At 54.8% G+C, this 11317-nt stretch overlaps 1 protein-coding gene across 1 annotated transcript; it reads left to right on the top strand.

Annotated features, from left to right (window-relative positions):
• The first annotated feature begins 8954 nt into the window (after window positions 1-8954).
• FZD9 (frizzled class receptor 9) lies at window positions 8955-11317 on the top strand. The gene has a single exon (XM_019646823.1). It carries the CDS (start codon window positions 9190-9192, stop codon window positions 10963-10965), a length of 1776 nt encoding a protein of 591 aa, XP_019502368.1. The 5' UTR covers window positions 8955-9189; the 3' UTR covers window positions 10966-11317.

Below are 11317 nucleotides of genomic sequence, written 5' to 3'. Positions count from 1 at the left end.
AGAAAGAAGGAATGGAATTCCAGGCAAGACAAGAAAGGCAGAAAGTGCTGCTGGTGTGTATGTTCTCCTGGCGGAAGTTCTACTGTCCCACAGGAGGACATGAAGCTGGGCCGGTCGGCAGCCAGGGCCGACTTCTCCACCAGGCTCAGTGGGCACTGTGCCAGGAAACCACCAAAATGTTTTCTTTTAAAAACAGAAGAAGCAAAATAAACTTTTAGGTCAAAAAGTGTTTTTATATGTAATATTAATATATTCATAAAATATCATATAGTCATAAAATATAGTTCATATAGTCATAAAATATAATTTTTAATATTTTGTTTTAATGGAGGAAAGGGTCCAGGAAAGCAAAAGTGCCTAAGGACCATGAAAGTAAAAATGCAGCCCAGATGACAACAGGGCCTTCGATGACGACTTGAAACAACAGTTTACCCAGAGCCCTGAAGACACTGATTGAAGAATGTGTGTGTGAGAGAAGAGTGAGAGGAGGTGCGGAGCATGGAGGGGACGGCCTGGGTGTGACGTGACAGTGGTGGTGTATGGAGTCCTGGTCCCCACACTGTGCTGAGCTGCCACCTCCCCGGTGGCCCTGGAACACTAGCACCACCAGAGTATCCGTTCCCTACCTGCTAAGACTACGACAGCCCAGAGACATCTGACAGATTATCTAACATGACAGCTGTGGGGCACAATTTGAGTCCAGGCAGCTGAATCCAGAAATGGTGTTCTGAACTATCCTGTAACATCAACTCCCAGGGTCTGAACGCCTCAAAGATAGACGTGTGTTTTTCCCTGTGTGGGTGCCTGCAGAAATGGTAGTGCCAGCAACAGAATGAGACATGGGTATTTAAGGGGATGGGAAAGGGGGGGCTTTACATGGACTAATTCCCCCTTCCTTTCCCCACCACACACTTAGGAATGGCCAAGAATGGGAAAGGACCAGGATATGCCAAGATGGATGGACATGCTACCTGTCCGTGGGAGCTCCTGGTGCAGCCCTTTGTGTGAGAGAGACGAGCAAGTCAGACATACTGACTGGGCCGTGGAAGCAAGTGGACCTGTCTGGTGCGATGATCACCTAAGGCAGAGAAGTAAGACAAGGCACAGGCCTAGTGTCAGGGGGCCTGGGGTCCAGCTCCACCCCTCAGCCTCAGCTTCCTCATCTGTAAAATGGAAGCAAACAAGGTCATGAATATAAAAGAGCCTCACAAGACACAGGGTCTGCAGGATGGACTGTGATCCAAAAGGATTTGCAGGGAAAGGGAGGTGGTCTGTACTATGGAGAGCTGGGAGGCCCTCCCTGGCAGTGGTGGGGCCTGGGGGCAATGTCCACACCTTCTCCTTCCCACATCCACCCCTGGCTGAAGGAGTACATGGTCTGGAGTGGCTAAAGGTCACACCTCCACATCTGACAGGGCTTCTACCCTCACACCTCGAGAGGCTGCTGTGGCTTAGAGCCAGGCTCCTTCCTTGGCTGTAGTGGCAGGGCTGGGGAGGGGCAGGAGAATGGCTCAGGACACACCAGGGACCGTGCGCCTGGATCCTCCCGGGACAGGGGCGGGCAGAGTGATGAGGTGAAGCCCTCAGCGAGCGCCAGCTTGCCTAGGACACAGGTGACCCCTGAGAGAAGCCATAGAGGGGCCCCCACAGAAAGCCAGCAGCCTCAGAGAGGATGGGGTCCCAGATCTTGGGGCTGAGGCAGGCCCACCAGGCCTTTCTCTTAGGGGGCAGTGTAAGGCCCACAGCTGCTGGGAGAGCCTGTGAGCCTCACTCTGAGGCCCCTCGTCGGGCTGGGCAGGGTGGCGGGAGGGCAAGGGGGCCCAGGCTGGGGCTTCTTTCCTCCTTGCTCGGCAGCTGAGGTTATTTTTTTCCCATCAGCCGCTGCCGAATTTCCCTTCGAGTTGGATAAATAAGCAGCAGGTTCCAACGTCAACGAAACAGGAGCTGGATCTGCCGCACAAAAGCGGCTTTCAGCAGCGGCAGGCGCCTCTGAGCGTCCTGGCCACAGGGTGGCCCCAGCAGCCCCAGCTGGGGCTGGACACAGATGGGGGCTCCCGGGAGGTGGGGTGCCCTTTGCCCCCACATACACAGACACCACGTCCTTTCCCAGAAGCTCCCTCAGAGTCCCTGCACCGAAAGGACCTGCTTCCTGCTATTAGTGCCGCCTTCCCTCTGCCGCCAATGCCCTTCACCCCTCTCTGCCATTAGCGCACCTCCCTCTCCAGGACTCACACATTTGTCACATCTCCTGATCCCTGCCACCCCCCAGCAGAGCCCTTGCTTGTCTTTTACCTCTGCCACTCTGCACAGCCCATGCAAAACACTTCCTCCCTTAAAACATGCCCATTTCCCCCCATTGCCCAAGGGTAAATCCTGGCTTTCTGGCTTCCCTATGGACCCTGGCAGGCTGCTTCTGCTTTCCTCTTCAATACTTTCACAAAGGCTGTTCCCTCTGTCTAGAACTCCCTTCCTTCTCTTCTCTCTGGCTCCCACTTGGCTTTGAGACTGCTCATGTGTCACTTTCTCTGACACCCGCCCTCAGCTTCCCTCTCTAACCACAGACATCAGCTTACACCAGAGTTGTCACTATTCTATATGACTCCAGCTCATATAGAGCATATATGAGCAGCTCATACATGAGCTGTCAGAGGGCGGGCGGCCTGTCTTGGTCATCTTGTGTCCCCAGCACTCAGCCCCATCAGTGCTGTGTGCTTCCTAGGGCACAAAGGAGGTGGTGCCTGGCATAAAGAAGGTGCTCAATTAATGTCTGCTACCAAAAATTCCCACAAAATCATGTCAACATTTCATTTATATAAACTAAATGCAAACTAATCTATAGTGACAGCAGTTCAGTGGTCGCCCGGGAAGGAGAGGAAGGGTACAAGAAAACTTTTGGGGGTGAAGAATATATTTTGATTATTTTTAATCTTGGGGTTATGGCTTGCCCTTAAGCAGGTGAGTTGCTTCAACTCTCTTTAAGACTCTGCCCTTATCTAAAAATTAGAATACATAATAACCACCTCATAAGGTGTTTTGAGGATTAAATGAGATATAAGTTAATACCTAATAAATGGTAGCTATTATTAAGCTCATTTCACACTGTATTGACCAGTTACTATATACACTAGTTATATATGTACCAATTATAACAATTTAATGTTCTACTTCCCAGTAAGATATTTGCATTTTGACTAGAAAATATTCATTATCTGGATTGATATGGTGATGTTTTCACAAGTATATCCATATGTAAAAACTCATGAAATAATTATATACTTTAAATATGTGCATTTATTGTACATCAATAATGTACAATAATGCAATAATGCTGCAAAAAAAATTCACATACCCAATGCCCAGCAAGCTCTCAGACTTTGCTATAGTAATAAAAACACAAGTACATTCAGGGATGGACAGACATTTTCTGCAAAGGGCCAAATAGTAAATATGTTTGACTTTGTGGGCCATATTGTCTCTGTTATTATTATTCAACTCTGCCATTGTAGCTCAAAAGCAACCAGAGATTCTGCGTAAACCAATGAGCATGGCTGTGTTCCAATGAAACTTTATTTACAAAAACAGTCAATGGGCCAGATTTAGCCCATGGACCACAGTTTGCAGACCCTGATAAAGATACATATACCCATATATCTGCAAGGCTAGTCTAGATCACAACAGAAACCACCTAAAGGTCTATCCAAAGGGGGTTAGTTGAATAATTTATAACAAACCCACACTGTGGAAATCAGAGTGACTATTAAAAAGAATGGGTTGGATCCTGTGCATTGACATGGAAAGACATTCATGAAAGATTTATAAAAAATATTTTATTATGAAAATGTTTAAATTTACAGAAAAGTTGAAAAAAATTTATAGTGAACACCTGAATGTGTACCACCTAAATTCTACCGCTAACATTTTACTACACTTATTTTTATCTTATATCCATCTATTCATGAGAGATTATGAGGTAAGAAAAATGAGGTGTGTAATGTACTGTATTAATTCCATTTTAGTAAAAGAAAGAAAAAACTGCACTACAAGTGTTTATAACGTCTAGAAAAAAAGTATCAAAAGAGATACTGATTACCTGAGGGATAGGATTGTAAGGGAAGGAAGAAACGATTCTTTTCTTTTTCTGCTCATCTCTAATGTTGAATTAGTTGTGAATATTGTAAAAGAAATTGTAAATTTCTAAGAAGAAATTTTCAAAATGCTTCTTTTTTTTTCTTTTTTTTTTAAGATTTTTATTGGGGAATTGGGGGGATGGGAACAGTGCTGGGGAATTGGACAAGGGGAAAAGACAAGTTGCTGTCCTTTTTGTTCTTCAGTCTAGTTGAGGAGGACGTTGCTTCACTGGCCCAAGTTGGCACCATCATTGCGCTCTTCCCTGGCGAGGCACATCAGTTGCCGGCCTCTGGACGGCCGCTCACTGTGGTTGCTGGCCACTCACGCTGGCTGCTGGCTACACACGGTAGTCCATGGCAACCTACTGCCACAGGGGCTGCAGCCTACGCCGTCGCCAGCGACTCACGGCAGCCCAGCTCCAGGTTGAGCTGTTGTTCAGCCTCTTAGCTGTAGAGGGCAGTGTCACTGGCCCTCATATGTGGGATCCGATCCGGGGCCCTCTGGCATCCCAAGCCAGTTCTTAACCACCGCGCCACTCGGCCGGCCCTCAAAATGCTTCTTTAGTAAGAATGGAACAGCCTAGTCCAGCCCTTGACATCCCCATAAAGCGAAACTAAGTCAGAACCAGGGCTCAAGCTTCAGGGAGGTGGGGCCATTTTCTGAGGCCCACCCAGCATCTCACCAGTGCAGGGGCATATGTGTGCACACACAGGAATCACTAGGGCCCTGCATGTCCTTGGGTGTGCACACACACTTAACTGACCCCTGACCCCCCACACACACATGTGCTGGCACCCACCTCTATCTGCCTAGGCTACAGCGACACTCCATATCCCACCCCTGCCCAGGAGCAGGTGTGCCAGTGTACCTGCTGGGTCCTGCATCGCCACTGACAGCTCCTCCTGAGTGATGTCCTGGGTACCTGGAAGAGGTGCAGGACGGCCTTCCTTCTAGTTCCTGTTTACTCAAGACATCTCTGTCCCCCAAAGTCCAACCAACACCCCTTCCTTGACCTCAGGACCCACTTGCATTCAGCCTCTTCCAGGAAGTTGAACCTCCTCCTCATCATCACAACATTCTTTTCACTTAGCAAACGTTTATGGGACCCTCTTCCAGGCCAGACACTCCCAGGAGCTACCAGGCTTGTGGGAAGACAGGCACAGTTGTGATGGATGCAAGGCACAGAGGTGGGCACCTGGGCAATCAGGTGAGGGATTGTCCTAGAGGAGGCAATATCAGAGTCGAGTTGGGGAAGGGAGAGGCAACATGTGCCTGGTTGGGTTGAGTGGTGGCTACAGTCAGGATGTGGAAGGAAGGGCCTCCGGAGTGCAGTGTGGGGAGACTGAAGTAGAGGGAAGGGACACAGATCAGGAGGGTGTCCCTTCCCACTTAAGCGGGGCAACTCTGCCCACAGCCAAAGGCCCCCAGGAAGGGAGGCATCTCCCCCAAGAGGGGGATTGAGAGGGGCTTCGTTCCCACCTCACCCCCATCTCTGACCCCCTCTACCCAGTGGAGCAGGATTGGGGTGGGCACTGATAGTAATCTCCCTCCCCATCCCCTCCGATCCTCCTCCCAGTCCCCTCTGGTCCTTCTCATAGTCTCCCTTTCAGTGAGGGCCTGGGGTATTGTTCTGCCTTTGTAAAGAGGGGGATCGAGTGACATAGCTGGGTGGGTGGGCAGGCGGCCCAAGAGGCCTCTTCTCTCCCTGGCAGCATCTGCATGGGGGAGGGGCTGTTCCACACCCCCCACCTCTGGCTTCTCAGGAGCAGCTGTTGCCATGGTGATAGGCCTGGCATCCCATGGCTCCTGGGAAACCCTCCCCATTACGGCTGCCAGAGGAAGGACCTCTGGACTCCTCTCCACTCTGGTGGGGGAGGTGGGGGTAGGGGACAGGGCCACAAAAAACCTGGCTCCCAGGCCAGTCCTAGCAAAAGGAAGCCTCTGCCGTCTGAACCTCCCAATCCAGGTGCCAGCAGAGGGGGCAGCTCTGGCGTCCCCACCTCCTGCCAACATCATGATGTAAGGGCTCCAGAGGAAGGGCCATGCTCCACTATCATCCATGCTCCTTGGGGCAAGATATGGAGAAAAATAAAATGTCCCCATGGTCCTCGAACAGCTGCTGCTATTGGGGCAGTGGGAGAGGGGTGTGAGTGGATGGAGGGCTAACAGTACGTGAGTGTACAAGTCGGAGGACAGTTGGTGGGCGAGGATCCTGGGCCCACAGAGCAGAGCCTCCAGCTCAGCCCAGGAGAGCTGGGTGCTGCCCCTAGATGTGCCAGCCAGAGCAGCAAAGAAGGGCCTTCTGGGCTGGCAGGATAGGAGCATGATGGAGGTGGCATGGTGTTTACCATGTGAAGTTGGGGGGAGGGGGCATGGCAGGTAAATGAAGAGGCAGGTGGGGGTTATGCCTGGAAGGGCTTCTGCTGCTATCCCCAGGAGCAAGGGCTTCACGCTGTGCAGTGGGAAGCTGCCACTGGCGTTTTGGAAACCTCTGCTATCCTTTACCAGGTGGTCAAAGCCAGGTCTTATATCTTGGGAAGTTCAGTATCTTGCAGCAGCACCTTTCATGGCTCAGATGAGCTGAGTGTGTACTATGCACTGGGCACAGTGCTGGCTGCATCTCCACAGATGCCCAATCTCTCATGTCCCAAAGAGAGCAAGAGGCTGGGTACATACCTGCAACAGAGCATCTTTCTTTCCTTTTCCCTTCCTTGCTCCAGCACATGTCCAAGGTGGGGTGGACCCTAATTACAGCCGCTGACCCAACTCCTCCCTGAGCCCCCATCACATGTCAGGCTCTATAGCAGGGCGGTGTTGGCTGAATTAGGCCAGGTAGGCAGGTGCCCTTTCTCTGGTGGTGACAGGCAACCTCATTCAGTGGAAGAACCCTTGTGAGCTCTGTAATCCAGAGCAAATATCTTGAGTTTTCTGAGTCTCAATTTCTCATCTGTAAAATGGGCACAGTCCTTGCAGAACTATTAATGAGAGTTTAAAAGGTCATTGTAAAATGCCTGGCCTGGGCCCACTTTGCTCACCGGGCGTCCTCGGTCAGTTTCTTAGCCCCACTGCAGTGCGGGTCATTCATCTCTCGGTCATTCACCTTCTAAGCATCCATGAGCAGCTGCTAGGGTGCCTGGACCTGTGCTGAGAACACATGTCAAATCTGAGTCTGAGTCTTCCAGGTATGCAGAAGCCAAGGGGGTGAGGGCACATTGGATGGGTGAGGGAGGGGGGATGGCAGTCTCAAAGCGGGTCCCAGACCAGAGACCATTGGTTAGCCAGCTGGGTGGTACTGGGTTTCACCCACAGAGCTACCCAGGAACCATGAAGGGAACCTGGCTGGGCAGAGGCTGAGCAGACCCTAGGGAGTCCCCACAACCCCAGCCTTCAGAAACACCTTCCCAACCTTGGGATGTACTCCTGGGGTGGAGTGGGCAGTCAAGGGTCTCAGTCTCAGACCTCATTCACTTATTGCAGGCTGTCACCTGCAGACTGAGCCATATCCCTGGGGGGGTCATAGTTATTGCATTGTGCCCTGCCTTGGTGGTTCCATCTGTAAGACGAAAGGACAGTCATCCTCCCCACAGTTTAGGTGGCGCCCACGGAAGCAAGGATAGTAATCCAGGATCATTCTGATAGAGTGGTGAGGAGGGTGTGTCCATGGGATGTCACTATACACCGCCCACGGCTCTGCAGGCTCAGGAAGGAGAACGAGGCTTTCTAGGGGCCTGCAGAGTGGTGGTGCAGACAGCACCAGAGCAGGATTGGTGATACAGAGAGGGATTCGCAGGGAAAGTCCTGCTCCAAGGGAGCTCAGAGGGCAGGATGGGAGGAGGGAAAAGGAGACACGCGGTGTTAAGTCGAGTCCTCCAGCTCTATGGCAAGCAGTTTCTAAGCGGGTCCCAGAGGTGTGGAGGGAGTGCCCTAGAGATCGGAGCCTCCCAGTCGGCCGATAAGGTAACTACACCTCTTGGAGGGAAGAACTGTGGCATTGTGAAACGTACCGGGGTCGGGGTTAGACAATCACAAATGGAACACTTAATATCTGGGGCCCTTGGGTATGGTCACTCCTCTCTGAGCCTCAGTTTCCTCACCTGGCAAAAGGAGGGCCGAGAACAGCCAACGAGATCGTGTGCAGTGTGACAGATAAGCAGCAATTGCGCAACAAATGTGTTGTTCATTTTTACAGGATTATCTGCCTGATTCACAGTAAAGGAATGAGGCTTAGAGAGAAGAACCCAAAGTCACATACAACTATGAAGATGCAGAGGCAGCACTTGAACTGTCACTGAGTGCAAGGTCGAGGCTTCCTACGCGTGGAAGCCTTAGAAACGGTCTCCCGCCTGGGGTAAGGAGAGGCGGCCCATTATGGGGTGGGCAGGGGAATCTCCCAGCTGACTGGAGATTGGGCAGCAAGGGAAGAGGAATAGCCGAGTGTAAGGCAGACGATGTCATACTTACACTCCGCCCCGCAGGACCATCCGGGTGGGTGCGGCGGGGCGGGGCGCCTTTAAAGCCCAGCAGGGGCGTGTCCGGCGAGTGGAGCACCCGCCCCTGGGCGTGTCCGCCTGGCGCCACGCCCCGAGGCTTGTAGCGGCGGCCNCAGCTGACTGGAGATTGGGCAGCAAGGGAAGAGGAATAGCCGAGTGTAAGGCAGACGATGTCATACTTACACTCCGCCCCGCAGGACCATCCGGGGGGGGGTTGCGAGACGCGGCTCCTTTAAAGCCCAGCAGGGGCGTGTCCGGCGAGTGGAGCACCCGCCCCTGGGCGTGTCCGCCTGGCGCCACGCCCCGAGGCTTGTAGCGGCGGCCTTCCGAGGCGGCGCCAGCTCTGGCTTCGCAGCTGCAGGAGTGGCTGTGGCGGTAGCGGCTCGGCGCCTCCTCTCCCTGGGGCGGTTTTCCTGCGCGCTGCCTAGAGCGCCCTGCCGTGCCCGAACACACGCGGGCGGCTCGGCGATGGCCCGCGCCCCGCGACGTGGCGGGCGGACACGGGGGCGCAGGACGGCGCGGCCCGAGTGAGCAGGGGCCGACCTCCCGCCCTCGGCCGGGGCCGCCCGGGATGGCCGTGCCGCCGCTCCGCCGGGCGCTGCTGCTGTGGCAGCTGCTGGCGGCGGGCGGCGCCGCGCTGGAGATCGGCCGCTTCGACCCGGAGCGCGGGCGCGGGCCGGCGCCGTGCCAGGCGGTGGAGATCCCCATGTGCCGCGGCATCGGCTACAACCTGACCCGCATGCCCAACCTGCTGGGCCACACGTCGCAGGGCGAGGCGGCCGCCGAGCTGGCCGAGTTTGCGCCTCTCGTGCAGTACGGCTGCCACAGCCACCTGCGCTTTTTCCTGTGCTCGCTCTACGCGCCCATGTGCACTGATCAGGTCTCGACGCCCATCCCCGCCTGCCGGCCCATGTGCGAACAAGCGCGCCTGCGCTGCGCTCCCATCATGGAGCAGTTCAACTTCGGCTGGCCGGACTCGCTGGACTGCGCCAGGCTGCCCACGCGCAACGACCCTCACGCGCTCTGCATGGAGGCGCCCGAGAACGCCACGGCTGGTCCCGCAGAGCCCCACAAAGGCCTGGGAATGCTGCCCGTGGCGCCGCGGCCCGCTCGGCCCCCCGGAGACGCAGCTCCGGACCCAGGCGGCGGCGGCACCTGCGAGAACCCTGAAAAGTTCCAGTACGTGGAGAAGAGCCGCTCGTGCGCGCCGCGCTGCGGGCCGGGTGTCGAGGTGTTCTGGTCGCGGCGCGACAAGGACTTCGCGCTCGTTTGGATGGCCGTGTGGTCAGCTCTGTGCTTCTTCTCCACGGCCTTCACCGTACTCACCTTCCTGCTGGAGCCTCACCGCTTCCAGTACCCCGAGCGCCCCATCATCTTCCTCTCTATGTGCTACAACGTCTACTCGCTGGCCTTTCTCATCCGCGCTGTGGCAGGGGCCCAGAGCGTGGCTTGCGACCAGGAGGCGGGTGCGCTCTATGTGATCCAGGAGGGCCTGGAGAACACTGGCTGCACTCTGGTCTTCTTGCTGCTCTACTACTTTGGTATGGCCAGCTCGCTGTGGTGGGTGGTGCTGACACTCACCTGGTTCCTGGCAGCCGGCAAGAAATGGGGCCACGAAGCCATTGAGGCCCACGGCAGCTACTTCCACATGGCGGCCTGGGGCCTCCCGGCCCTCAAGACCATTGTTATACTGACGCTGCGCAAGGTGGCGGGGGATGAGCTGACTGGGCTATGCTATGTGGCCAACATGGACGCAGCGGCACTCACCGGCTTCGTGCTGGTGCCCCTCTCCTGTTACTTGGTGCTGGGCACCAGCTTCCTCCTGACCGGCTTCGTGGCCCTCTTCCACATCCGCAAGATCATGAAGACAGGTGGCACCAACACGGAGAAGTTGGAGAAGCTTATGGTCAAAATTGGGGTCTTCTCCATCCTCTACACCGTGCCTGCCACCTGCGTCATTGTGTGCTACGTGTATGAACGCCTAAACATGGACTTCTGGCGCCTTCGGGCCACAGAGCAGCCATGCTCCCCAGCCCACATGCCTGGTGGCCGGAGGGACTGCTCGCTGAAGGGGGGCTCGGTACCCACCGTAGCTGTATTTATGCTCAAAATCTTCATGTCGCTGGTGGTGGGCATCACCAGCGGTGTCTGGGTATGGAGCTCCAAGACTTTCCAGACCTGGCAGAGCCTATGCCACCGCAAGATGGCAGCAGGCCGGGCCCGGGCAAAAGCCTGCCGGGCCCCTGGGGGCTATGGTCGTGGCACCCACTGCCACTATAAGGCCCCCACTGTGGTCTTGCACATGACTAAGACGGACCCCTCTCTGGAGAACCCCACACACCTCTAGGAACACAGGCCTGCACAGGGCGGCTGTTGTCCCCTCCTGACACCCCCCCCTCCGGAGGAGACAGCTGACTAGCAGCTGCCCAGCTGTCAAGGTCAGGCAAGTGAGTGCAAGGGGGCCAAGGACCAGGGTGGGGAGACTTTAATTCAACCCTCACTGTGAGGACCCAGTGAGGCTCACTCCCCAATGGCCTAATGCAGGGGATTTGCCTGGCTGAGTCCCCACAGGGTCCTGGGGGGAGCATGTGGAGAGGATGGGCAGAAGGGCGCGTGGTCCTGCAGGGAGTTTATTTAATGATGTAATTTATTGTTGAGTTTCTCTGGAAGCTGTGACTGGAATAAACCCCCGTGTGGCA

This window comes from Hipposideros armiger, unplaced genomic scaffold (assembly GCF_001890085.2).
Source record: "Hipposideros armiger isolate ML-2016 unplaced genomic scaffold, ASM189008v1 scaffold_107, whole genome shotgun sequence".
Classification (NCBI taxonomy): Eukaryota; Metazoa; Chordata; class Mammalia; order Chiroptera; family Hipposideridae; genus Hipposideros; species Hipposideros armiger.
This window is presented reverse-complemented; position numbering and strand designations above follow the sequence as displayed.